This window comes from Panthera pardus, unplaced genomic scaffold, assembly GCF_024362965.1.
Source record: "Panthera pardus isolate Hobbes unplaced genomic scaffold, ASM2436296v1 HiC_scaffold_10, whole genome shotgun sequence".
Lineage (NCBI taxonomy): Eukaryota > Metazoa > Chordata > Mammalia > Carnivora > Felidae > Panthera > Panthera pardus.
The window spans coordinates 21,768,081-21,795,363 of record NW_026526655.1 but is presented as its reverse complement, the minus strand read 5'-3'; the positions used below and the strand labels follow the sequence as shown (position 1 = coordinate 21,795,363).

Here is a 27,283-nt window from a genome sequence, read left to right as displayed (position 1 = left end):
TGAAGTGTGGGCCCTCTGCATAGTGACTTGTCAAGGAGCGTAGCATGGAAAGGAGGGTGAAAGAGTAATTACAGTGGAGAAACCTGCCCACCACCTTGGCCAGGTGAAGGTTGAACCACTGTGTCACGCTGTTAGTGTATGTATACCTAAAAATGGGAGTGGCACTTTACCTCTCTGGTCTTTCCAAAAACCTGTAACCCCAGTTGAGTCATGACAGAAACAGACAACTCCCACCTGAAGGACATTCTACAAAATACCAGTGCTTAACACTCTCAAGATCATCAAAAACAAGGGAAGTCTGAGGACTACTATCTAGAGGAGACTAAAGAGACACAGCCACTAAATGTAATGTCCCCAGGATAGACTGCTTGAACAAAGGACACGAGGTAAAAACAAAGAAAAGTCTGAAGTATGTAGTTTATTATGGGTCAGTGTTGATTCATTCATTGTAACAAATGTACCATAATAATGTAAGATGATAACAAGGAGAAAGTGGGTGTAGGGTATGTGGAAACTCTGTACCATCTTCACAATTTTTTCTGTAAATCAAACTATTAGCAAATAAGTTTTTGTTTCTGTTTTTAAATATATCACCATAATTCAAGTATCGCACTGAAAGACCTAACCACTCTTAATATCAAATACCCAGTAACTGTCCAGATCTTCCACACTGGATTTTTTTCCCCTTAGCTTGTTGGGAATAAGATCCGAGCCTGAGACACACATTGCATTTGGCTGGTACATCTCAAGTTTGTTAGTTGACTGGTTCCTCTCCTTTTTTATTTTTATTTATTTTTTGCAGTCGATTATTGAAGATGCCCACTTTTTGGTTCCATAGATTTTCTGATATTCTGAATTTTGTTACTGCTTTCTTATAATGTCATTTTATTTTATTTGTGCCTCTTTTTTTTTAATCTCTTTTAAAGTGTTAGTTGTAGTTTAATGATTTTTTTTAAACGTTTATTTATTTTTGAGAGAGGGAGACAGAGCGTGAGACAGAAAGAGAGGGAGACACAGAATCAGAAGCAGACTCCAGGCTCCGAGCTGTCAGCGCAGAGCCCGATGCGGGGCTTGAACTCACAGACCGTGAGATCATGACCTGAGCCGAAGTCGGGCGCTTAACCGACAGAGCCACCCAGGCGCCCCTGATTTTTTTTTTTTTTTAAGTTTGATCTATCAACAGTGGAGAAAGATTGGTTGAAACCTCCCTCTGTGAAGATGAGTTTACGTTACTCCCTGCAGATTTATAGATGTTTGCTTCTTGTATATTTGAAGCTAAAAAAGTGCTTGCACTTTTAAGTTACTATTTTTCATAGTGCTTTTATTATGTACTACAATCCTACTAACAATTTTTGTCTTAGATAAAATATATAAAGTAAGTTATTTTATCTACTATGAACATAGCTAGACTAGCTCTTTTTCTGGTTTATATATGTCTAATACCACTTTTCATTCTTCTTTGATGCTCTTACACTATAGGTGCAGATACATCTGGAACCTGTTTTTGTTTTTAATGCACTTTGCCAACCTTTCCTTTTGTTTTCAGCTCATTTGTATTCATGTCAATTATTGATATATTTGGACCCTATTTCTACCATCCAATCTATAAAGTTCAAACCACTTTTTATTCCCTTCCTGTATTATTGCTTTAAACTGATAACTCTATATTTCTCCCCTAATAAGAACTTCTTCCTGCTGAAAGAACATTTCTCCATTCTCATCCCCCAAAACTCCCATGTTAATCCCAGATTTTCAATTCAGGGTTAGAGAGAGACATTTTCTCCTACCTTTTTTTTTTTTTTTTTTAATTTAAAGACAATCTTTCCGAGGTTTCTGTTAACTACTTCGCATACCTCTTGCCATTTCTCCTGCATTTTCTCTCATGTAGAAATTGTATGCAGTGTTGTGGTCTCTTTAGGGACAAATTCATTTTTAAAAATAAATTGTAACAAATCATGCCTGTGGAAAGTGCATAAAACATCTACAGTTTAAAGAATAATATGTGAACAGGGGTGCTTGGGTGGCTCACTCGGTTAAGTGCCTTTGGCTCAGGTTGCGATCTCACGGTTGGTGAGTTCCAGCCCCGCATCCGGCTCTGTGCTGACAGTGCCCAGTCTGCTTGGGATTCTCTCTCCCTCTCTCTCTGCCACTTCCCTGCTCACTTGCTGTCTCCCAAAATAAATACACTTTAAAAAAAAAAAAAAAAAACATGTAAAGAAACACTTATGTCACCATCAACCAGGTTAAGGAAAGTAATTTTTGCCAGCAGCACTCCCCCCCCCCCAAGCCTGTTCTGGATTATTTTCCCATTTTTCCCTCCAGGAAACTACCTTGTGCCTTTTATGATAATCAATAACTTGTTTTGCTTCTCACCAGTTGGGTGATCTTGGGCATGTGGTTTGCACTCTTGCAGTTTGTTTCCTTCCTCACTTGTAAAATAAGGATGGATTTGCTTCTGGAAAGGCTGAGTAGCTCTTGGTTAAAAGTACTTCTGGTTAAAGACACATGAAGCCAGTTTGTCAGGTTCAAGTCACAACACTGCTGCTAACAAGCTGAGTGATGTTAGGCTATGCACTCAGCCTTTGCCTCACTTTCTGTCTCTATGCACCTCATAGGGCTGTTACGAGGGGTGGGTGAGACAATGTGTAAGAACACTGAGAATACCACCTGGAACATAATAAATACTGTAAAAAATGCTAGTTACTATTCCTGGTGTTTTTTGTGTATATGGAAGGTGGTGGAGGATGACATTAATGCATGGAACTTGCTTCAAAAGTAGTAAGTGTATATTTGTGGAAGATTTTATTTCAGTTTCCAAATAGGTAGCCAAGAGATGTCTGATTTCCTTCAGCCTTTCATCGACTCTGTTTCCCCACACCTTACTTCTTACCAGTAGGCAAAAAGATATTGCAGAGACTTTCTGTAAGTAAAGAGGCATTTTCTTTTCTTTTTTTAAATTAAAAAAAAATTTTTTTTAGTGTTTATTTAATTTTGAGAGAGACAGAGTGGGAGTGGGGAAGGGGTAGAGAGAGAGGGAGACACAGAATCCGAAGCAGGCTCCAGACTCTGAGCAGTCAGCACAGAGCCCGATGTGGAACTTGAACTCACAGACTGTGAGATCATAACCTGAGCTGAAGTTGGACGCTCAACCAACTGAGCCACTCAGGACCCCTCTTTTTTTTTTTTTTTGAAATAAGAGTCACATAACACAAAATTGACCATTTTAACAATTCCAACTTGTATAAATCAGTGATTTTTAAGTGTATCTATTCACAAATTTATGTCACCACCACTGCCTAGTTCTAGAACATTGTCATCAACCCAAAACAAAGCTTGTTCCCATTAGCAGTTACTCTATTCCTCCCTTCCCCCTGCCCCTAGTACCCTTTAATCTACTTTCTCTTTTGGTTTGCCTATCCTGGATACTTCATATAATTGGACTCATGATATATAGCCTTTTGTGCCTGACTTCGTTCGCTTAGCGTAGTGTTTTCAAGGTTCATGTTGTAGTGTGTATCAGAACTTCACTTCTTTTTACAGTCAAATACTATTCCCTTGTACGGACACACCACATTTGTTTATCCATTCATCAGTTGATAAACATTTGGATGGTTTCCACCTTTCGTCTATTAGGAATAATGGTGCCATGAACGTTCATGTACAGGTTTTGATGTGAACATATGTTTTGGGTTCTCCAGAGTATGTACCTAGGAGTGGAATTACTGGGTTCTACACAATTCTGGGGTTAACTTTTTGGAGAACCACCAAATTTTCACAGCAGCTGGACCGTTTTACCTTTCCACCAGCAATGGATGAGGGTTTCAGTTTCTGTACCAAAGCTGCATGTTTTTGAGGCAAATATAACTCTTTAGTGCTTGGCTCAGCATCTTACAACTAATGCTGAATTAATTAGATCAGTAGGTTTCATTGTAAAGTCCCGTCCAGCCGTTTGCTGGCAGAGGCAACGTTTCCTTCTGGAACGAAACGGCAGTTTCCAAAGTACTGTAATGCAAGGAGAGAAAAGAGAAGGCCAAGGGAAAATCCCTGCATTATGTGGGAGAGGAGCCTCCTGTGGCAGGCAGCGTGCAGACTTGTGTTCCAGGGCCCCGAGCTGCCTGCCTCCCTCGGCCTCCACGCAGCGCTAATTGTGAGTCTTCGGGGCTCCACACAAGAGCTATTTTAGAGATAAATTTGGCTCCTAAGATTGTTAAAACGCGCATGTCTCTAAAGAGTAAGTAAAAAGGAATTCAAGGAAATGTAAAACATGCTTTAATATCTTCTACCTGACCCTAGTGAAGAATGTTAGAAAAGGAATTTCCATTCTTTGCTTTCAGCTGAAGCACCATTTCTCTTGCTGTTTTATTAGAGTATTTTCTTCCTTTGTGATTTATATAGATTTTTGTTTGCAATTCAAATTAATCTTTTATTTCAGCGAACTTATGGAGTGAGCCAATGTGGCAATGATTATAACTCTCATTTCAAATGTGAGTGCCATATACTCTTTAAAAATAATGTTCTGGGGCACCTGGGTGGCTCAGTCGGTTAAGCGTCCGACTTCAGCTCGGGTCACAGTCTCGCGGTCCGTGAGTTCGAGCCCCGCATTGGGCTCTGGGCTGATGGCTCAGAGCCTGGAGCCTGCTTCCGATTCTGTGTCTCCCTCTCTCTCTACCCCTCCCTCGTTCAGGCTCTGTCTCAAAAGTAAATAAACGTTAAAAAAATTTTTTTTTTTTTTTTTTTAAATAATGTTCTTAGCCTGAAAAACCCACAGCAGGCAAGGTCATCCTTGTGTTGTTCTCCTTTATCAGCCTTTATGCTTATCTTTAAGTGTTCCTGAACACGAGAAGTCCCAAGAGTGGTCTTTTTTTTTTTTTTAATGGTTGAAATCTATCTCCTGAAAATGGGATTTTTTAATTGTAGCTTGCCACTTTCCCTACCACAGTAATGGGAATTTACTGAATAGGAAGCAATTTCAGCATTTAAATGTGCTGATGTGATGTTTCTTAATCACTTTAATGAGTTTCATGCAACCAGAAATGGAATAGAATTTTCGATGGAAATATAATTAAATAGAAAAGTCATTTCCTATACTTGTAATTTCCACCTGATCATTTCTTTATTCACTGCCTTAGAAAGTGTGCCTTACAGACTTATAGTGATATTATTATACAGACTAATTTGCATCATTCACTTAGGTCATTAGAGCTGAAAACAATATAAATACACAATAAATTTCATTGCAAATCAAATGCAGCAAGGCAAGGTAAAGCTTCAAACCTATGATTTTTCTTTTTGATTCTGATATATTTGTTAGTTTTACCTGATTTTTTCTTAAATTGGCAATTTCCTGCCTGAATCCAGATTGGTCTTTTTTTTTTTAATGTTTATTTTACTTTTGAGAGAGAGAATAAGACAGAGCGCGAGAGAGTGCATGCACAGTGGGGGAGGGGCAGAGACAGAGGGAGAGAGAATCCCAAGCAGTCTCCACACTGGCAGCAGGGAGCCTGATAACGGGGCTTCAACTCGCTTTCAATGGAACCGTGAGATCATGAGCCAAAGTTGGATGCTCAACTGACTGAGCTACCCAGGTGCCCCCAGATTGGTCTTTTAATTATGCATTTTCAACCTGGTCTGTTTAAGACAGGTCTCAGGAAGAAGTATCATGAGTCAGTAAAAACTGTTTAAAGAACTTTGGAAATCCTCTTGGTTCTTGTTTTTGAATGATTTTTCTGAGAAATAGTAAAACAAAGTTTTACCATTCTTGCATTGTGATGCCAAAACATAAAAGGCCATTGAAATTTGTTTAATTTGTTCTGATTATTTGAATGTAGTTAACCGGTTCGCTATTGAAACAGTTTGATTTTAAAATTAATGTATTGCTCTTGAGAATCTAGCAGACATTTTGGAAAACGTGGTATTTTTAAATCTTAAATATGGAGCTTGTGGTTTTTTTTTTACATATCAGTGTATAAGTTGTCAAGAGGCTTTGCTGTCCATTTAATCAATACAGTCCAAGTGGATTTACCTAAACTCACATTTGGGAAGATAGTTTTAGGTTGCAGATAGTGGTTCACTGATAGCTACTCTTTTGTCATGTTTTAAAATATAAAGACTGTTAAGCAAGATGGAGTCGGGGTGTAGACCTTGACCCACGTGTTACCTGGGCTTCCTCTTCACATATGGAAATGGAGGGACCTGTGTGCATTCTCGTAGGTAGGCCTGCACCTTCAGTGGGACAATCCACTGCACAGTGTGCATAGATTTGTATCGAATCACATGTTCTCTTCAGTGATGAATGATGACAAACGAGAGAGTCACTTAATATCACCATGATCTGTTTCTTCTGTGATTTATCTCCCTTTCTCTTTTTTAAACGTATTCAGAGCTGCTGTCTTGGTCATTACTGGCCTAATAAAGCTGAAAGATTAGGAACGTTAAACAGAAACCCAGGGTTGGCTTCTATGTCCTGCTAAGGAAAACTGATCTGAGCTGCATTCTTTATAAAATTAGACTGTAAAACCTTGTCCCAGTGAGACACTAAATGTCAGGGCATTTTATAAACCATAAATCAATTCAGATGTGAGATGTTTTTTTTTTCAACAAATGAACCCTGAGGAAATCTCTTTCTGTATTTAGTCTTAATATTCATTGGCAAGTATTTATTGAAATATTTTCTTCTGTTACTCAACAGTGTATAAAAAATGTTTTCCAAACGCACTTGGGTGGCTGTCAGTTAAGTGTCCAACTCTTGATTTCGGCCCAAGTCATGATCTCCAGTCATGATCTCACGGTTTCTGGAATTGAGCCCCGTGTCAGGCTCTGCGAGGACAGTGTGGAGCCTGCTTGAGATTCTTTCTCCCTCGCTCTCTGCCCCTCCCCCACTCGCGTGTGTGCATGCATGCTCTCTCTTTCAAATATAAACTTTAAAAAAATGTTTTCCATCTCTTGTATATTATGAATTACTAATTTTTAACTAATTAGAAATCAACTGTTTCCAACACCATTATTTACTGTTTTAGATGGCAGATCTGATCTCAAAGTTTTATTGTTTCCCCAAAGTTAAACTGAAAAGGAGATGTCCTCTGTAGGTCAGGAGTGTGCAAACTCTGTTCCCCGCTCTGCTGGGGCACCTCAAAAGTGTCAGCTGGCAGGAAGCAAGCAGAGCTGAGTTGAGGTTCTCCTATCACAGCATCTCCTTAAGACAGAACTGCTCTAGGATATACTGTTCAAGCAGTTTTAACATCACAGGCCTCCTGGTTTTCCTTGCAGGGAACCTCTTTGAATGGGTGTTTATTCAATGAAGGATGGCATGGAGAGGGGAGGGAAGGAAGAATGATAGTTGGAAAAAAACAACTAAAGGTTCTTTCAATCCCACTTCTGAAGAACCAGCTAGCAAGCTAAATAAATATTTGAGTCCACTGAAATCTGGTAAAGCAGAAATATAAAACTAGCTCCATTACTGAAGAGATGAAATGATAAGAATCAATCTGTTTTTGTAGTGACAGATTTAGAAAATTTTGTATGTAAATCGCCAAGGGGGAAGCTGTACACATCATTGGTTTTCCAATGTTTGCTGAATTGAAAAAGAACATTCATTTAAAACAAAAATTTTATTGTTTATTTCTGAGAGAGAGACAGAGCATGAGTGGGGGAGGGGCAGAGAGAGAGAGGGAGACACAGAATCCCAAGCAGGCTCCAGGCTCTGAGCTGTCAGCACAGACCCCAACACGGGGCTCGAACTCATGAGCCATGAGATCATGACCTGAATTGAAATCAGACACTTAACTGACTGAGCCACCCAGGCGCCCCTGAAAAGGAACATCTGTGGGGATTCTTCTTTACCCCAAATTCCTTTATACGACATTCAAGCCATGACAGTCAAGTTGTGGAATGTAAATCTTTTATTAAACAGTTGTCTTTCCACAGTAGTAAAGCTTTGGCACATACAGTATAAAAAATAATCACCAACCATAATTATACCAAATTCCTCTTATCAACTGCATACTAAGTGTCTTCAATACAATTTTTTCCATATAAAAATACTGGGAAAAATTGATAAATAACAGGTAAGAGAAAGATATTTCTAGACCATTACTAGAATCATTTGGAAAAGGTGAATACTGTGGATATTTTAAATACCACAGTTACAAGGACATGCCGTCCCTACAATACTGCAGGCCAGTTAAGTGGAAGCAGAAGTGTTTGGGTAACTTTCCTACTTAAAAATTTGAGAATATCATTTCAATACATTTTGTATGTCGGTTGGTGCCTATGCTTCCCTATTGATCCCAAACCAAATCACAAGTTAGAATCATTTCATTTAAAATACTGAGCGGTATTGAATACTTCGGAGCAGAACAGGTGATGTACTGCTTCCATTTATGAGAAAAGTCTCAAAACACTCCCAGGGTGATGCTTGGAGAAGCTGTGAGTTGAGCTGAAGCTGGAGAAGTCACTCCAGAGCAAAGGGCTTAAGAAAGAAACTCTCTAAGATGGGGTCTGCTAACATCACTCCAGTTTGGATGGACCTTGGCAGAGAATCCATGCTTGTTTCTCTGGATTGAAAATATCACTCTCGGGAATCTTCTCTGTCAGCCTGTACATCTAAAGGCATGAAGCACTCAATTGGGCAGTTGACATTCTGTTAAAACAGAAAAGGAAAGGAAAAAAAAAGCAGCATTCGGTTAAAATAGAAGAAAAATTTATAAAAAAATCCTGTAAAGTTACAGAAAAAAGGCGGGGAGGATTTTATGACAACCACTTATAGATAGATGATTTTTAGCTTCAAGAACTTATCAATGTACCGGGCAATAGGAAATGTTTAAGAGTTTAATAAGTCTGAACCTAAATTATGTCATAGGGTACACACTCTTATGTGGATCCTGAGAAACTTAACAGAAGACCATGGGGGAGGGGAAGAAAAAAAAAAAAAGAGGGAGGGAGCCAAAGCATAAGAGACTCTTAAAAACTGAGAACAAACCGAAGGTTGATGGGGGGTGGGAGGGAAGGGAGGGTGGGTGATGGGTATTGAGGAGGGCACCTGTTGGGATGAGCACTGGGTATTGTATGGAAACCAATTTGACAATAAATTTCATATTTAAAAAAAAAGGTGTTTTTTAAAAATTAAGAATATTTGGTTCATTCAGAAGAAAGGTAGCTACAGAAAGAGACTCCCTACTAGGTGTCTAACTGCGTTTAGGGAAGAAACAGTCGAGGTGCAGGTGCACGTACAGTGTTCGTTCTCTGGTGGTATCTCTGCGAGTACTGGTTGTAGTGACCGGTGGAGCCTTCGTGACCGGGTTCAGCCCCTGGTCTTCGGCAGTTGTCACAGCGCCAGCCCTGAGAGAACACAGGCATGAAGTCAGATGGGGTTTATGATAACCCGGGAGCATCACAATTTAGGTCTTCCACGTTGGCAAAGTATAAGCTATAAGTGGTTAACCACTGAGGGAGCTTAGATGAGGATTTTATGCATTTACAACTTGTAGAATACATTTGGGCTTATTGCTTATATCTTATAATTGCCCCTGTCTACTTATGCTTTTCCTGAAATGTTCTCCCTTCTCTCCCTATTCAAACCCCACCCATCTGCTAAGGGTCATTCCGGTCCCAACTTCCTAAGTAAGCTTTCTGTACTAGAAGACAGAGAGGTTTTCCTAGAATCCTAGAGCTTTTTAAAATGGACTTGCGATCACAGGGACAAACACCCTCATTTTGCCGGTAAGGAAACTCAGGCCCAAAGAGTTACTTGCACAGAGCAAGTGGGAGAACCTCGTACTGAACTGCCGGTGGATTTGGGACTGCCACCCAGCTGCGTGACTCCTGGCCATCTCTATCTGTTGTCACTTCTTCCTAAATTTCCATGCCTAGTGTGCATTGTAGCCTTTCATCTGGCCAGACACGGGATGAGAGATGGGAACAGGACGGAGCGGGGCCACTGAGACTCCTCCCTGAGAGTTTTGCTAGAAATGTTAGGGAACAGGTTCTTTGTCGTTGTTGCTCCTAAGCCTGTAGGTGATAAACATGGAGCTGACAGAGGTCATCTTTTTCACTATCAGCAGGAGTTTCTAGAAAACAAAGCCAATACAAAGGAACAAAGCATATGAGAGAGTGAGAGACTCTGAATGCCACTGCCGCAGCAGCCCTGAAGCTGGTCGATCCTGGACTCTTCAGCTTTGTGAGTCTTTTTTTGCCTACATCAGCTTGAGCTGAGCTTTCCTCTCATAACCAAAAGAACCTCAAATAATACAATCACTTTCTTCTACTGTCACTTAAATATTCCAGACATATTTCTCCATTAAAAAGTATATTCCCGGGGCGCCTGGATGGCTCAGTAGGTTAGGTATCTGACTCCTGATTTTGGCTCAGGTCATGATTTCGCGGTTTAGGAGTTCGAGCTCCATGTTGGGCTCTGCGCTGGTGGTACAAAGCCTGCTTGGGATTCTCTCTCTCCCTCTCTCTCTGCCTCTCCCCTGCTCTCTCTCAATAAAACTTATAAAAAAAAGCATATTCCTCCTAATACCTAATACAGGTAAATACCTACTTACAGAATCACTGAATCTGGCTTTTACACACATAAAAATGTAACAGTTTCTACTGCTGTCTTTAGTGTTTCATTTAGCACTTTCTTTAGAACAGAACAGGTGTCACAAATGAAAGGTTTCATGTGCGTAAATAATGAGGAGATGCTGAAGTGAGACCACAGTCTAAAAATTAACTTTCCATCACACATTTCTATACCAACCACTTACCAGAAATGCCTGAGTTCTATGATCACAGTCTTTGTTTAATGAGAGACAGTGAGCACCTCCACAGGTTCCCTCCATCAGAGGGAGGAGGTCAGAGTACTTTCCATGAGCTCAGGTCCTCAGGTGGGGACAGAGGCAGACACCCGAAGACCCTTCCCTGCCTTTCTAAAAACCATTTTCATCATGTTCCTTTTCTTCTTGGGTACCTACAGTTGGCTAATACCAAAGGCATCAACCAGTGAATCTTACCCTGGGGTGGGGAGTATGCTCTTCATGTATCAGAATGTGAGGAGCTGTTGGAGAGGGTGTGTTTTCATTGAAAATAAAAGGAGTGTTATGTTTCATGGCTTGTGAGTTATAAGAACCATTTTATTTTGAAATTTCAAATAATATTAGAGAAAAGCACAGCATTTTCTATCATACTGAGGTAGAGCACAGGCTAGAAATGGTTGAGGGGCCCCTGGGTGGCTCAGTTGGTTAAGTGTCTGACTCTTGATTTCGGCTCAGGTCATGACCTCACGGTTCGCGGGTTTGAGCCTGAGTCAGGCTCTGTATTGTCAGCATGAAGCCTGCTTGGGATTCTCTCCCTCTCTGCCCCTCCCCTGCGTGCACACGCGCACATGCTCTCTCTCTCAATAAATAAACTTAAAAGGAAATGGTTGAGAAGTTCCAGTTTAAATGATGGACTTCCAAGCCTTTCCATAAGTGGCTTCCCACTTCTTCTCATCTGATTTGTTACCATAAGACGCTCTGCAGACGGGTGGCTCCCTGGACCCCACTTATGCCAGCCCCTTCCCTTCTCAGGTGCTTTACTCTGGTCTCTCTGCTTCCTCCTCTTCCCTCAACCTATTTTAAACAATCTAGTGGCATCTGGGTGGCTCAGTCGGTCAGGTGTCTGACTCTTCATTTTGGCTCAGGTTTTGTGAGTTCGAGCCCCCACGCTGGGCTCTATGCACTGACCACATGGAGCTTGCTTGGGATTCTCCCTCTCTCCCTCTTTCTCTGCCTCTCCCCACTCGCACGCTCTGTCTCTCTCAAAATAAATAAATAAACTTAAAAAAAAACAAAAAATGAAACATCCTAAACCCCAGCCAGTTCATGTTTCTCATTCCATGGAAACTTTCTTGCTGATTCCAGCCTACCTGGAAAGTATTCGTCAGACTCACTAAGAAACTTAATCACCTTGACTTTCAGTGTATGCTAATTTAATGTTTCCAAATATATCATGAAAAGCCAGGACCATTTCTCCTTCCCTCTGTCCCATATTCCTGAAGCACAGTGCTAGACCAACAGCAGGGATCTATTACTGGATTGAGAGAGGATACAAGAAAGTGGTAATTTCTTAGGTCCAGGATGTTATTCAGAATATTTAACAGCAATGCCACGGGGACACCTACCTATCAGAATGGATCTAGAGGCCCAGTGCTGTGCAGCATTTAACACTTTAATTTAAGATGAAGAATTGAGACAGCCCGAGAATGGTAGGTGTGAGAAGAAGGGCTGGGGCTGCCACGGAGGGGAGAGCTGGGAAGGGGTGTAGAGGGGCCTAACGTTGGCAGCTATGTGCCAACAGGAAATGAGGTATTTCTACTTTCATAACTGGCACTACCACACCTTTGTGTACAGCATACACACAGGAAGCTGACCTCTTAATCCCCAGTGCAGGAGCCCCCTCTTTGTCTTATTTAAATTAGAGGGAGGCTGGCCTTACCCGTTGGCCTCCGAAGCATGTGCAGGAGCAAATGGCACCAAGATATTCCTTCTGCCACTGTTCTCCTACATGGTATGTCTTCCCATCATCATAGCACGTTGCCTCATCTGCGCGGAGACACAAGTCAGAAGCTCATGTAAAATTGAGAATAAAACAGACCTCACCTTCCTAAAGAGGGTGGGTTCTGTTTCTCTCCAAAATTTGCATCATCACAGCCAAAATCCTACATGTTTGTGAAAACCATTGTTAGGAGAGGTACTGCTGTATAGATCTTAGGGCAGCACTTCCAGAAACTAAATCTGATAAACTGGATAAGGTTCGTATTTTAAAAGTTGGATCTAAAGAACCATAAAGCTTTCTTGTAGTATTTCACTGCAGCTTATGGTCAAAATACTGAGGAAAAGTGCTCATGTGCCCTGTAATAACATTAAATCATGGCTCATTTTTGAAGCTTGTCTCCACTTTCCCAAATCAAAAGATTAACAAACCCACTGCTCACTCCTCAAGGAGACCTAAAGTCTCCAATCATTTCTGTGAATGAGAGCTGCAGCTCAGTAATAAAAGTGGGAGTGCTTAATAAGCCACTAAAAATGATGTGTGGCAACGTACGAGGATCACACTTGAATTCTCCTTTTCCATTTCCAAGACAGGTGCAGCTCATCATCTGGCCATTCTCCCCCTGACGATCCCACTTCTCTCCAATCTTGTAGTTCACGCCATTGTCATGGCACCATTCTGCAGGGTGGGGAAAGTCAGAGGCAGAGAGTTACCAGGGTGTTCTGACTCGCAAGACAGTGCGTGAGCTGGGACACGTCACAGGATTTTAAACGCCAGGCAACCTGGAAGGAGTGGCAAGAAAAGTTGAAAGTCATGATCTCCATGACAAACCAGTTTTGGGTTGGATTTTAAAATATTATCTTTACAGTTTCGCATTTTCTAGGATATTTTAAGACGCGATGTATTCCGCCAAAATCATGTCATAAGAATTGTCAGTGACCTTCATTTGCATTCTCACTCTTAAGGTTTAAAATTACTGGAAACCAAAGTAGGATTTAAATAGTCTTTGGGGAATGGATCATAGATGAAAAGTCACTTTTTGGATTTGCAGAGAACCTGGATACAAAGTAGTTCTATTAACCAAAAAACAAAGCTCAGCTGGTTTCCACGAGTCACAGCCTGTTTCTTGTAAATGGAAAGGGTAAACGAATAGGCCTGTGTGTCAAAACAAAGCAAAAACAAACAAAATGATAGATCACTGGTTATTATCCCTACAAACAAGGCTGCTTCTGAGGAGCATCTAAAAGTCACAGTGCTGTATCTTTACTACACATAAAAGATGTCTTTAATCTCCAAAACAAAACGCACCTCAGAAGTGTGTATAACAGCATACCAGTTCTTCCCTTTTATCAAGTCGGTCACTCCTTACTTTGGCAATTACGACACATAAGCAAAGGACATGTGAGTTGGGCCAAAGCATCACATAAATCCTTATAGCTCCGCTCCCACAGTTGCGCCTAAGTACTTAGCTTGGTAATAAATATACAAACTTAAAATAGTTCAGTTTCAGAAATGAAGAGCCACCTAAATGATGCCAAATGCTAAAACCTCCAACTCCTACTGAATGGCATAGGGCACACCTGCTCCATCTTTCCATTTTCAGATGGTCAAGCACACCAGCCTGCATTGAAAAAATTAGTTGTCTTCATATGTTAGTCTGAATTAAACCACTTCACATTTTAGTCTGAAAATCTCTTAAAAATCTATTATGTTGGATTTCCCCAAATACAACTTCTGGATATGTCTTGTAGGAGGCTCGTTTATAAGCCATAATGGTTAACACCTATAAAAAGAAACCAATTGTCCATAACAATCACATCCCCTAAAAAAAAAACAACGCAGAAATGAGAGTTTTATAAATTCTAATGTTAAATCTCAAAGCATAGTAAGTTATTTCTAGGATCATTTTAACTGAAAGTATAATTAAAAATATTACAATCTTTTTACAGTTTGAAACTCAAATATATTTCAAATGAAGTCGATTCTTAATTATGTAGAGATGAGTATCTGTTCTCTCTACATTACGTGGCAAGATTCAAGCTACCTGATGTGTGTACATGGATGTGTGATATGAGGGTGTGTATGCATGAGAGTGTGTATATATTATGATATGTGTATGATTGGTGTGTGTTGAAAGAGAGCATGAGCATAAATGTTCACCTCTGAGCTTACTCAACTTTAAAGATTAAAAAAGATTTGGGATTCCTTCATGTCTCTGCTATTCTTCATCAGACTTGGCTCCAGAGAATTTGACTTTATTATCTTAACAGAAAATTTTTGTAAAAAAATCACATTATCATCACAAATATATTCTTAATTAATAGTCATATTGCCCCATAACCCTGGAAATGAGGCAAGAGTTAACAAGTAAAATTTCCCATCATTTTTTATGATGCAAAATGTTACTTTGAGGCCAGCAGTCTCCCCTCATTTGCTTCATGTTTGGAAGAGCCCTTGTCTGCCAAACATGCTTGCTTGGCACACTGTGCTAACGCCTGGAACCGGAGGAGATGGACAAAGCAAGCTACTCACTAGATGAGTCACATCTGAAATGCCCACTGCCAAAGCCCAAGCACTGGCACGAGAGCTTAAAGCCAGATTCAGACAGCCGCTCCCACTCCTCTCCGACGGCATGATGGGAAACCGTGTAGGGGTCGAAGCACGAGTCACCTGTAGGTTGGTTTAGGCCTTGGTCGACTACATGAAGAAAAGGAGGAAAAAGAAAAAGAAAAGACATCTTATTGGTGGTTTTGGAGCATAAGGAGAAAACCGAATTACGGTTATAATGACTTAGTCTAAACCAGAAATCCCAGCAGCATTAAGAAACATGTCTCTATTCTACCCAATGCATCAGCTGCTCTAACAGTGCTTAGATGCTGCCAGTGAACACTTACCCAAGCACCTTAAAAGGAGCCCACATTTCATTTTTGCCATCACTTCTAAAAAATCCTCATTTCTGGCAAAACATGGAACACATCTCAAGGCATTTTAAGCTAGTTCAGAACCTGAGCGGGACGCAGAGGCTGGACTTCTCTCCAGGAGTACCTGAGGGACCTTACGCTAGTTACTTTGCATTTCTCTGTCTTACTTCCCTCACCTGCAACACGGGGATACTAATAAAAATATATCTACCTGCTCAGGATCTTGTGAAGGTGGATATTATAGCATGAATTCAAAGCACTGGTCCATTGCTAACACTTAGAAAGTGCTCAACAAGTAAAAAATATTAGAGAGCATCTTTTGCTTTTGCTTTTTATTTATTTATTTTAATGTTTATTTATTTTTGAGAGAGAGAGTGAGTGAGCAGGTGAGGGGCAGAGAGAGAGGGAGACACAGAATCTGAAGCAAGCTCCAGGCTCTGAGCTGTCAGCACAGAGCCCGATGCGAGGATTGAACTCACAAACCGTGAGATCATGACCTGAGCTGAAGTCAGATGCCTAACTGACTGAGCCACCCAGGTGCTCCTGAGAGCATCTTTTGCTTTTAATGCAAAAGTCTCAGCCATTCTTATATACCATTAGAATGCAATATTCACTTTTATTATTGCAGCTTTTGCTTTGCATAACCGTGCAAAAATAGTGCAAAAATCCTAGGTTCTGTACATTATTATCATAATAGTAGGACTGCTTTACTTTAGCAATAAAATCAACTGTTTCAAATAAGAGAAAGCAAGGGATATGAACGACTCAGGAATGAGTAATGAGGTCTCTTCATGTTGCCTCAGATCTTGGTCTTTATGTTTTGAGAAAACTTAAAGTAATCTGTGCAAACAAAGCATGCTTCCAATGATTTTCTAAAAATTAAATAAACTAACTTCGGTGACTTTGAATCCCACCGGGTCTATTTCTTTTTATAGTACAAACATCAAAATCTCAAAAGCAATAGATATTTCAAGTGGCTAATAGTTTAAAAGGCATCACCCTGGAAGAAACTAGAGTTTGAGAGCAACTAAGAAGTCTGACATGTCTAAAAGCCAGGAGAACCTGGCTAGAATGCAGAATACTGCTGCTGGGGATACTGGGTTGGAAAGAGAAATGAAAGGAAACTGAAGTGTTACTAGGGATTTCGGTAACCCTCCTAAAAATAGCCAGGAGTTAAAATTCCACCTGACTTAAGTTATGGAGATGGAATCTTAAAGAAAAAAAAATGATGTGGAAAAGCACAAAGACCTCTGTGCTTTTGAAAATTCCTTTCATGTGGCTCCCCACTAGTAAAACCATGCAAGGCAGAAGGCATGCATTACCATGGATACATAACACAACAAGCACAAAATGATCCCCCCACCAAATAGTCAAGTGCTTAAATTCACAGACATTTATACACGTAAAGTAGCATGGTCATCTGTGTACTACACATTCGGCAGCTGACCCTGGAATAAAGCCCGTCCCTTGACAGGGATAGAATTTAGCACTCCCTGCTGATGTGGGATACAGAACCCTCTGGTGGGAAGATGGAAGGTTCATGGTTTCGATTATTCCCTATCTCATGTTCCTTGGTGAATCTTCAGCTGATGCAGGTTGAAAAGCAGGTGATACACTACTGGCTTAAAAGGACTTTGCAAGTGCTGCAAAGAGGAGTCGGTGACCGTTTAACCTCTATTTCAGCTTTGGGCCTATATAATCAGAAAAAGAAACTGAAATAACACTGGACTAAGGGAGCTCCTTGAACAGAAGGGGGCTATGTTGGCAGCATTTTACATGAGGAACAAAAACCAGCAGTCGCTAATGTCTGCAGATAAGGAATTTCCTTTACAGGTAATCAGTTCCAGTACTTAAAAATCCCTGAAGAGGCAGCAACATGGTGAGATGCAGAGGGCCTGGGAAAAGAGATCAGGAGACTTGTGCCCTGTATCAATTCAGATACTCACTGGCAGGTAGTCAAAATGTTGGACTAAATAATATTTGAGGTCCCTTCCAGGTCTATTATCATACACTGTTTGAAACTATTTGTAGATGCATTTTACAAAGATACTTGGATATCATGAGGGAAAAATCATTGCATTTAAAGTTGCTCATTTACTTAATGGCATTACCTCCCAAAGTTAAAAGACAACAGCGACAAAGGAACATTCAGTCAAGAGAAAAAGGGTCTCTGGGGTAGTCCAGAGGGGAGCCTGTGCCTGAGTAACCAGGCATGCACGTACCAGAGTTGCCCACGGTAACGACCTCCTCCCGAACCTTGTGCCTCTTGTGGTCTTTCAGTGCCTCCACTATGATGTTGTAGGTGGCCCCTCTGGTGAGGCCTGTCAGGGTGGCACTGGCCGAAGTTCCAGGAACTCGGAACTGCAATTATCGGCACATCCAAAGTGACGGAAAGAGCGTTATAGTGAGGAATTCATGTGACTTGCCCTATTCTCTTATCAGTAACCCGCGCTACGTAAATAAAGCAAACAAGGAAGGACAGTGGGAAGGTCTCAAACCAGCCGTAGAGAGAAATGGAACTTGGGGGAGAGGCCATCTTTTTTATTTGACCTGCCAAAAATCTACCCTCTGTGCTCCCTAGTTATCAGGAGCCCTCAGTAATTTAATAGCCAGGCTCCTCTTCATCCTGCTGTAATCGCAGGTCTGTGTAAGCCCACTGGAAACCCTCACCACCCCATTTCACATAAAATGTGGACACTGTGCCACAAGGGAGATCTGTTCATCCTATGCAAGGTGGCATGTGACCCCCAGATGGGGGCCTTAAAGCATTTTGGCAAATCCTCAAACTCATGTTTCTAAGCTCATGAAACTTTCACGGTGTGGTCAGTTTCTTTTGTTTTTGTTTTTGTTTTTTAACTCTTCCACTTTCTAAAAATAAGAACACAATAAAAATTGATACCAGCAAGACAAAGAACAAAAGTTTTAGAGAATCCATCGCTTGTAACAGCTGATATGCACGGCTTCACTTAAGTTCCTTCTCCTTAGACATATTGTAGATAATGGGATTCTTCATGGACAAACTATAAGGTGGCTATTTATTTATTTATAAAGATTTCATTTTTAAGTAACGTGTACACTCTACGTGAGGCTCGAACTCACGACCCCGAGATCAAGAGTCGCATACTGTTCCAACTGAGCCAGCCAGGTGTCCCAAGGATGGCATTTTAGCCCTTCTTGCACAAATGTAAGTTCAGGCAGAATATTGATCTGTCTTTTCTCAGATAATTTTTTGTCCGTATTACTAAGGAGCCCCAAATGTGTGAGCATAATAGAAGTTATTTTATTTTCTCTACTAAACAAAAGTTAATGATACTTTTTGGCACATCCCCCAAAGTAAGGCATCCTGAGATTTTAAAAAGAAGAATCAGGGCTTACGCATGTCACCTTTCTAAAAGGTACTAGAAATAGAGCCACTTTATAGTTGAGCTCTGGTCACTTCAGTTACCTAGCTTACTTATTTCCAGGCAACTCAGAAGTAAAGAGGAAAAGCAATTACCTGTAAAGGTTCTTCATCAATGCCAACGGGATGACATGAAATGATATACTCAGAGCTTTCTTGGAATGGGGTCCAAGAGATGGTTGTCTGAGAGAGAGCTTCTTGTCCTGTAGAGGCATTTGGATTGAGTCCCAGAACGTGAGGGTAGAGGTGATGGTCTACGTCTCCCCTGGGGACATGACCAACTTGGATCTCCTCATTTACATTCGGCGGATATGGTCTTGGCCTATGCCTTACAGGGGTGGCCGTTGTGGGCGGTGTGGTGCGCCTAAAACCATGCTCCTCAAAGATCATTTGTTGCCCAACACTGGGCTGCTGACCAGAAGTGCCAGGAAGCTGAATACCGTTTCCAGTGTCATACCCAGGGTTGATGAAAGGGGTCTTTTGAACTGTGGAGGGAACATCCAAGATCTCTGGTCCGTGAAGATTGGGGTGTGGAAGGGTTACCAGTTGGGGAAGCTCATCTAGCCGAGAGAGGTTAGAGCCAAAAAAGCAAAGCGTGTTAAGCTCCCAAAAGTAGCAGCAGTAGTCGTTATCAATTCAGGCAACAATGACTCTTTATCAATCTGATCAAAGCCCTTAGAAAATTAGCAGTTCTTAAATCACAAAACACTTTTTCCAAAAAGAAATCTTTATGATTTTTCTCAAAGGTTTCTTTATAGTTTAGAATGAAAAAGCGTTCGTATGAGTTTATCATACACATAAAGCTTTGAACCGCTGAGCCCCATAGAAGCTGCTTCTGCTCAAATTAAGCCTAATGGAACTGAAATGTGCAGCCTTTTTTCTTCTTTTTTTCATTTGAGAATCATGTTATAAGGACTAGAATCCAGACTAATTATTTCAGCATCTGAAGTATGAGAATTCCAGAGGTCTGACTCAACAGTTTTTCATGAATTGAAATGATAAAAATACATACATGTTTATTTCTAAAACTCTCCTATCAGCGTAAATATAGCATTTTCTTCAAATTAAACTGAAATTGGAATCATAAAGTTGAAAAAACTATTTAGCTCAAGTTTCAGAAACCAAATAATAAATAAAGACAAATAGGAGGGATTATTGTCCCTACTTTTTTGTTTTTTGTTTGTTTCACATTAACTTCAACAGAAGGTATAAAAGAAGAGCAGTAATAGCAACCTGCTTTTTACATTTTAATAACTGGCTTACATTTTTGAAAAGTGAATAGAAGGCTTTATATTGACTGGCTAAGAAAAAAAAAACTGAATGTTGCCGATTATGTTAGGTTATTCATGATATCAAAGAGCACAATATACATGCTGAGCTGTTTAAGAAACAATTTCCAGGAGAAAGGTATCAAAACCTCGAGAACCTTTTCACGGCAGAATTTATCACTTATAATTAGTTTTGTCTTGATTATCTTCCTACCCAGAAGGTGCCCTTTACCTGTCTTTTTCCTTCCAATCAGAGGCTCACTCTTCTGGTTGTTCTTGAGGGCAATGACTTGGATGGTATACTCGGTCCCTGGTTCCAGACCTGATGGAAGGACAGATCATCACATTAAAGTCTGTATGCTCAGCTAGTCAAATGGAAGTTGATGCTACTGGGGAGCAAGCATCCTCTCTCTAGCTGGCCTTTGGCCTCCTGAAAAGTAAAACAGATTTCACCTTTTTCCTGCAAAACCCAAATACTCCACATAGGATGACCACTTGGCAAATTAGTAATTTTCCTACCAAATCCGACACCTGAGTAAACATGTTTATGCTAGTTTTTTGTGGGTATTCCTTTAACACATGGTCTTATTTGCCCTTTTGAATTCAAGAAAGTCTATCAGCATCATAAACCACTGGTGGAATACACATTTGGGGGAGATCACTGCAGATTGTATACATGAATCTACTTAGGCCTAATAACCAGATGGTCCTCAGTGACAGGATCAATGAAAAGTTAGACTATAGGTAAGTACTCTGTAAGAGAAAGCAGCCAATCTTTGTGTGGTCCCTGTAGGAAGTATCCAATTCAACTCCTTCCACATCTGATTCTATTTTCCTTCCTCCAAAGTTTCTAAAAAAGCAGCATCTCTTTCTGGTTTCTCTGTGTTCCATAGTATTTTAAAATCCAGATGATATCCTGTACATAGTTTAAAATTTTAATCTCCTGGAACAAAAATAATGCCAGAGGCTTATGATCTTTCCCACTGAGATGCACAACTCTTATTCTCCATTCCAGGCATTCTCCCCAATATGGGTGGTTGGGAATCACTTTGCCTCAAGACCTAGTCTGTGAAACTGGGCAATGAGGGCAATGGCAGGTGGCATTCTGGCAAGTCCTGTAAGATCATCAGATCTTTAGGGAGTTCATGGGAGGACAGGATCACAATTAGTTTGTTTTGAAAAATGTCTTTTTCTAGGACTGGACTGACAAGTATTTGGCAAACATATAGCCAATAAATCTAGTTATGCCATTATGACAGTATTAGAATTACTGCATTTTCATGAATTCCTGTATTTTCAGATGTATTGAGCTCTACAGCTCTTCCACAGAGAATGCTTTTTGAAGGTATCAGAAACAGGGCTTCTTGTTCTCGTGATACAGCATCAAAGGCATAGTTGGGATCTGCTAAGTGCTTTGTGTGTCCTAGGGAGTCTGGAGGAAAATAGCAACATGGAAACCCCAATACCAGTAATAGTAGCCTCTGTGACACCAGGGCGAGGACGAGGGACCACTTCTCTGGGAGGGGACCCAGGTTTCTCATACTTGATGATGTAACCAGTAATCCTGGCACGGGGTGGCTGCCATGATACCAGCAAGGAGTTGGGTGTGGTGGCCAGGAAACGCAGATTGGATGGTGCATCAATGGCTAAAAGAAAACAAAATTAAGTCTCTAAGAAAGTGAGTAAGCAAGGAAATTATTCCCACACTCCTTTCCCTCCCTTATCAACAGACTTGAGAGAATCTGAGAGTTCTAGAACTATAAAAATGATTCACTTGTGATCTGCAATACGTCAGTCTCATTTATGTTTCTTAAGCTCACATCACTGATCACCTATAAGTTGATGGCATTTCTTCAGTAAAAAAGTAGTTACAAAAAAAAAAAAAAAGTAGTTACCAGTGGAGGCATCGATGACCACAGGAGAGCTCCGAGCATTGTCATTCAGGGTGTACAAATAGATCTTGTAGTCCATGCCGGGTTGTAAACCTGTGATTTGTAAACAGATGCTTTTTATCTGATCTTAAATTTTTAGGAGAATTTTCAAACTCCTGTGCAATTTATGGTTCCTCTACCATCCCATACAGACCACGTTTGAGCAGTAAATGGATGCTAATAAGAAACATATCTCAAAAGAAAATCACTGATGCATACAAAGATATTGGCTAAAATACATTTTAAAGTTAAAAAAATGCTATTAGAAGTGGTCGTCTTGGAGAATAAGGGGCGAGCACCTGCTGAGTGTGTTTTCTCTTATTGTAATCAGTCACTGGCTGGTAACCAGACCTAAATTGACCCAGATATTGAACACTCTCAGACTACCACTTTGATTTTTATGAAGTAGTGTTGTTTGCTTTTTAAAATTTATGTTTTATAATCAATATTAATGTTACGAACTGTATGCCACTATTTAGTTTCTTTTGGTTTTAAGCATTATGTTATACATATTTTTTTATATAAGATGAAAGTTTAAATTTAATAAATGGAACTTGTGCCATTTCTTTGGCAAACATTAGACAAAATCAGGCATTCACAGAATACAATGATTTCTAATCATAGTATGAAAGTGAGTTTTTAAATATTATATCTGGATTATTGTAAAACACTGACAGTAAATTTAATCATTGCAAGTGGCAGAGTAACTGAGAAGCTAATTTATGTCGTGAATGGCAATCAACAAACGGGATCAGTCCAGTGAGTTCCCTGACCTGTGATGGTGTAGCTTCTGACATCTGGCTTAATGGTTCTCTGAATTGGAGTCTGGCCGTTTGCTGGGATGGCATCAACTTGGAAGCCAGTGATTGTCTCAGTCTTGGTTCTCCAGCTGATGGTGATGGTGGTCTCCGTAGCATCAGTCACACGGGCCCTTCTTGGAGGGCTGACATCTGCACAGATCACAACTGGAGATTAGCACCCGGCTGACTCATTTAGATAAGGTTTTGATATTTTAAAATGTTTCTTTATTATACACCAGATATATCCATTTCTATGAATAACTAATAATGTGTAGATTTTCCCCTGCATCCAGAGAGAAAGGTTGACAGTAATTAGAAAGTATGAAAAGATTCACCTGTCATGCTTTTTTTTTTTTTTTTTTGCAAAACTAAAAACCTTTGCAGATATTACTAGTGGTTTCTGAGTCTCACTTTACAGTATCTACAAATATCTTAGTAAGTGTTAAAATTACTAATTTATTCTAACATAAAATATGGGTGGTAGGAGTTACAATGATATGGCCAGCCAGCAATAACATATATAGTATTGCTAGTATTTTGTCCTTTTTTATAAGGCTTCATTTTTTTCTCTCAACATATGCAATGGAAACTGTATTTTATAGATTAGGAAATTTTGATACTTTATGTGATTTTTGAAAGAGCATACTATAAATTATTGATATGGCACAAAACTAGAATTTTGACCCGATTTTGTCCAATACTTATTGTACTGTTAAGGTACAGCAGAAGTCCATGTGTCTAGCCTCCGCATTTATGAAGACAATTTCCAACAACTAGAGCATAAACTAAATGTAAGTCCTAGTTCATAACACTAACATTATCACATTTTGAAGTGATTCCATTTATGTGCCAGTACACCACTTTCTGGAGGGCATAAAAGGTGACTGTAGGCAGTCAAAAAGATGGGCAAGCAAATCAGTTTCCATATTGCGAATGCTTCTATGAATTTGGTGATCTAGAAAATCATTTACCATTCTTTCATTTTTGCTTATGCAGAATATCTGCCGACATTAAAATGCCTGATTACTCACTCTCCAGAGTAGTGACGACTCCCTGAGCTGGTCTGCTTGTCAAACTGTCCTTAAGGGCATAGACGCTCACTTCATATTTGGTGGCCACCTAGAAAGGAGGACACGGTAAGCTTTAGTAACGTGATCTACTGAAGCCGAGGCATTTTCACTACAGCATTAGAAAAGCACAATGGTTATAAAAGAAAAAATAAACTAGCAAAACCCATAAATTCCTAGATGAGTTTTATTCCTGCACTGCAGATGATCAACAGGACGTGTTAATTACATGAATTTAAAAATGTGCTTAGGGGTCAAGTTAAAGTAAGCTTTAACTTACATACTTACACTGATACAAAGCTGATACAAAGTGGGGAAAGCAGGTATTGGCCTGTTTTTCTCCTTTATGATCTGACAGGTGCCAATCATGAATTTTTCTGACCACCGAGAGGCAGAAAGAACACTCTACTCTATCTCTGAACCCTCTTTCTGTCATTTCTCCTGAAACTGGCCTTATGTTAAGAAGTCCATCCATATCCTAGACTCCTGGCTAGTTTTCCACATGCTTATCTAGAAGGATTAAAAATGTTTCAATGAAGGGAGAGTCAGGCTGGATTGGTACACACTGGAGAATATTCCTTGCCAAGATAAAAGAGCTCAAAAAATGCATAACCAAAATGGATTTATGCATTCAGCCTATGGATATATGAATTGCCCCCCTCAACACACACATACACACATACAATCTTTTAAAATAAACAGAATACATTTAAAGAGCTGTGCAATATCCAAAGCTGTTTATAAAATTCTGTCTGAGAGAGTCATCTGGAAAAGCTTACATCACTATAGATAATTCAGATACAGAATTACAAGAAAATTATTTGGTGGCAGAGGCACCAAAACACAATAGATTTATTATGATATTTTATCTCCACACCTTAAAATGTGTAAGGGATGATTACAATTGATCCTTGTACAATGCAGGGGTTAGAGGTGCCAACCCCCCTGCCCAGTTGAAAATCTGTTTATAACCTTTGACTGCCCCCCAAACTTGACTAGTAATAGCCCCCTATTGACCAGAAGCATTACTGATAAGCAGTTGATCACCACATATTTTTGTATGTTATTTGCATTATGTACTGTACTCTTATAATAAAGTAAGCTAGAGAAAAAAATGTTATTAGTTAAATCATAAAGAAGAGAAAATAAATTTATAGTACTGTACTATAAAAAATCAGCATATATAAGTGGACCCACACAGATCAAATCTATATTGTTCAAGGGTCAACTTTATTTTATTCCAATGAAAAAGGGCACTGCATACCATGAGTCCTGATACAACCACAGATGAGCTGTCAGGAGCAAGGTTGATTTCTTTCATTGGTCCAGTCTTTTCCTTGGGGGTCACCCGCACTCGATATCCAGTGAGCTGAACATTGGGCGCTGTCCACTGGGCGGTCAGGCTTGTTGGTGTAACCTGGGTGAACTTCAGGTTGGTTGGTGCAGGAATGGCTGTCGGGATGGTCATTAATTAGAGGTTATATTATAGGAACTGGGAAAAAGGGAAATTAAAGTGAATTCCGAGAAGTATAGATTGTGCTTGTTTGGTGAGGTGGGTTCCCTGGTCAAGTCAAGATTCAGTATGAGAAAGTACAAGAAGGGATGCAAAACAAAGAAAATGTTTCCTGAAAAAAATGTGTTTTATATCCACCAATTCTCAGAATCACTGGAAACACTTGGAAAAATGCCAGAAGTCTAAGGGTCTTTGGGTTTGAAAAGTTGTTTTTTTTTGCTTTCCCTTAAAAAAATAAACATTAAAAAAAAAAAAGTCAAGTTGGCTTATTGGCCATTAGGATTGATTTTCCATTTTGTATGGAAAGATGAGCAATAGCCCTTTTCCTGGATAAGTGATCTTTGTATAGAAAACCACTTCACAGAGTATTTCATCCCCAAAAGATAGAATTATGTCTTTATCCTCTTTATTTGAACCCCACAGCAGATAGTGCTGCTAAATTTGAAGTATTCTCTGTGGTGCAGCATAAGAAGAAAATTGGCTCACAACAGAAGCAGAAAAGAGAAGCAAAGAGCAATAATACAGATAGTCACCTCCAAGGTTTATGGTGCCACACAGACACAAATTTAGCATTCCACTCTGCTTCAGAAACAAAGCACAAGCGGATAAAGTATAGTGGAAAGCATTTGCCCTAAACTGTTTCCGCTGTGTCTGACTCCCAAACCCATAAGCAAATTGCGCACTCAGCACACGATATCTAACCAGAGAAGGAAGGTCTTACCTACGTGTTCTCAGAATCATGCTGCTAGGAAATAGCCCAGTTTGGGTTCCTTTTTTAGAGTAAGCTCTAGGATGCCAAACTCCTTTCCTTTATGCACGGCGAGTGTGACCGCAGGGAATCCCGGTTTAAGAAATAATTCACAATTTTAGAACCATCTTCAGTTGTCTCACTTTATGGCCTTATTTATAAGCCAAGCCACTCTAAAACTTCCCTTTATGAGACTGTATCTGAATATCCCTTAAACTTTGTTGCTTATTACTATTCCTTTCTAAAGAGGGTCTTTTCTATTAGAGAGGCTGCTTTTTTTTTTAACCCCCTTCCAGGGAATCAATAGCCCGAGAAAGTATAATTCATTCAGCAGGGCATAAAGCCGCTGCTCCCATGAGCACCCACTGGTGCAGTTACCGATATACCTGTGGACTGGGTTCCAATCAGGGGCTGGCTCTCCATATCATCGTGCAAGGCAACCACACTGACTGTGTACTCAGAACCCGGCCTGAGGCCTTGCAGCTCTGCTGTGTCTTCTTCACCATCAGGTGCAGGGAATAGCTCATGGATTCCATCCTCAGGGTTCGAGTAGGTCACCCTGTACCTGGAAACTTGCCCCTGTGGGCTTTCCCAAGCAATTTTGATGGAATCGACATCCACATCAGTGAATGCCAGTCCTTTAGGGCGATCAATGTCTGTTAGGCAAATTAATGGTAAGAGGTTATGTGAAAAGCAAGTTGTGAAATAAGCATTTTTACAACATGCAAAGCAGTTTTGCAGATACCATTTTCTCTGATGAATTAAATTCCAGTGAACCCACTATTAAATGGAAAATTACTTGACACCTGAATAGGTTTTTTAGAAACTATTTAATGTTACATCACTTATCAAAACATAGGTGTATGTGAGACACATAGGCACCTGGTAAAATGTCCCCACAATGAGGATTTATTTCTATTAATTTTACGATATTGTAAAATTTGTTTTTTACAATTTGTTTTTACAGATTTGTTTTTGCAATGTGATGTTAGTCTCACAGACCTGAATTTTCTATACCTTGGAAGCGGTAAAGTTGATTTTCAATGTTAGAGTCAGATTATTACAACCTTTCTTTAACTCTTCTCTCCCCACTCTATTATTTACATTAATCACTGGTCCAGA

At 40.0% G+C, this 27,283-nt stretch overlaps 1 protein-coding gene across 12 annotated transcripts in view; it reads right to left on the bottom strand.

Moving 5' to 3' along the window:
- Window positions 1–7,880: 7,880 nt before the first annotated feature.
- FN1 (fibronectin 1) overlaps window positions 7,881–27,283 on the bottom strand; it is a 70,096-nt gene continuing 50,693 nt past the window's right edge. For 2 of the 12 annotated variants that reach the window (XM_053905111.1, XM_053905119.1), the window contains 14 exons: window positions 26,548–26,817; window positions 25,165–25,352; window positions 23,865–23,952; window positions 22,807–22,983; window positions 21,998–22,087; window positions 21,569–21,748; window positions 20,335–20,424; window positions 18,931–19,394; window positions 17,657–17,795; window positions 15,046–15,210; window positions 13,066–13,191; window positions 12,457–12,563; window positions 9,229–9,336; window positions 7,881–8,638 (listed from right to left, as the gene is read on the bottom strand). In XM_053905111.1, the coding sequence (XP_053761086.1) occupies window positions 8,567–8,638; window positions 9,229–9,336; window positions 12,457–12,563; window positions 13,066–13,191; window positions 15,046–15,210; window positions 17,657–17,795; window positions 18,931–19,394; window positions 20,335–20,424; window positions 21,569–21,748; window positions 21,998–22,087; window positions 22,807–22,983; window positions 23,865–23,952; window positions 25,165–25,352; window positions 26,548–26,817 (2,264 nt within the window). In that variant the 3' untranslated portion in view covers window positions 7,881–8,566. The remainder of the gene's footprint in view (window positions 8,639–9,228; window positions 9,337–12,456; window positions 12,564–13,065; window positions 13,192–15,045; window positions 15,211–17,656; window positions 17,796–18,930; window positions 19,395–20,334; window positions 20,425–21,568; window positions 21,749–21,997; window positions 22,088–22,806; window positions 22,984–23,864; window positions 23,953–25,164; window positions 25,353–26,547; window positions 26,818–27,283) is intronic. The other 10 variants (XM_053905116.1, XM_053905125.1, XM_053905130.1 and 7 more) reach the window with 5 other exon arrangements.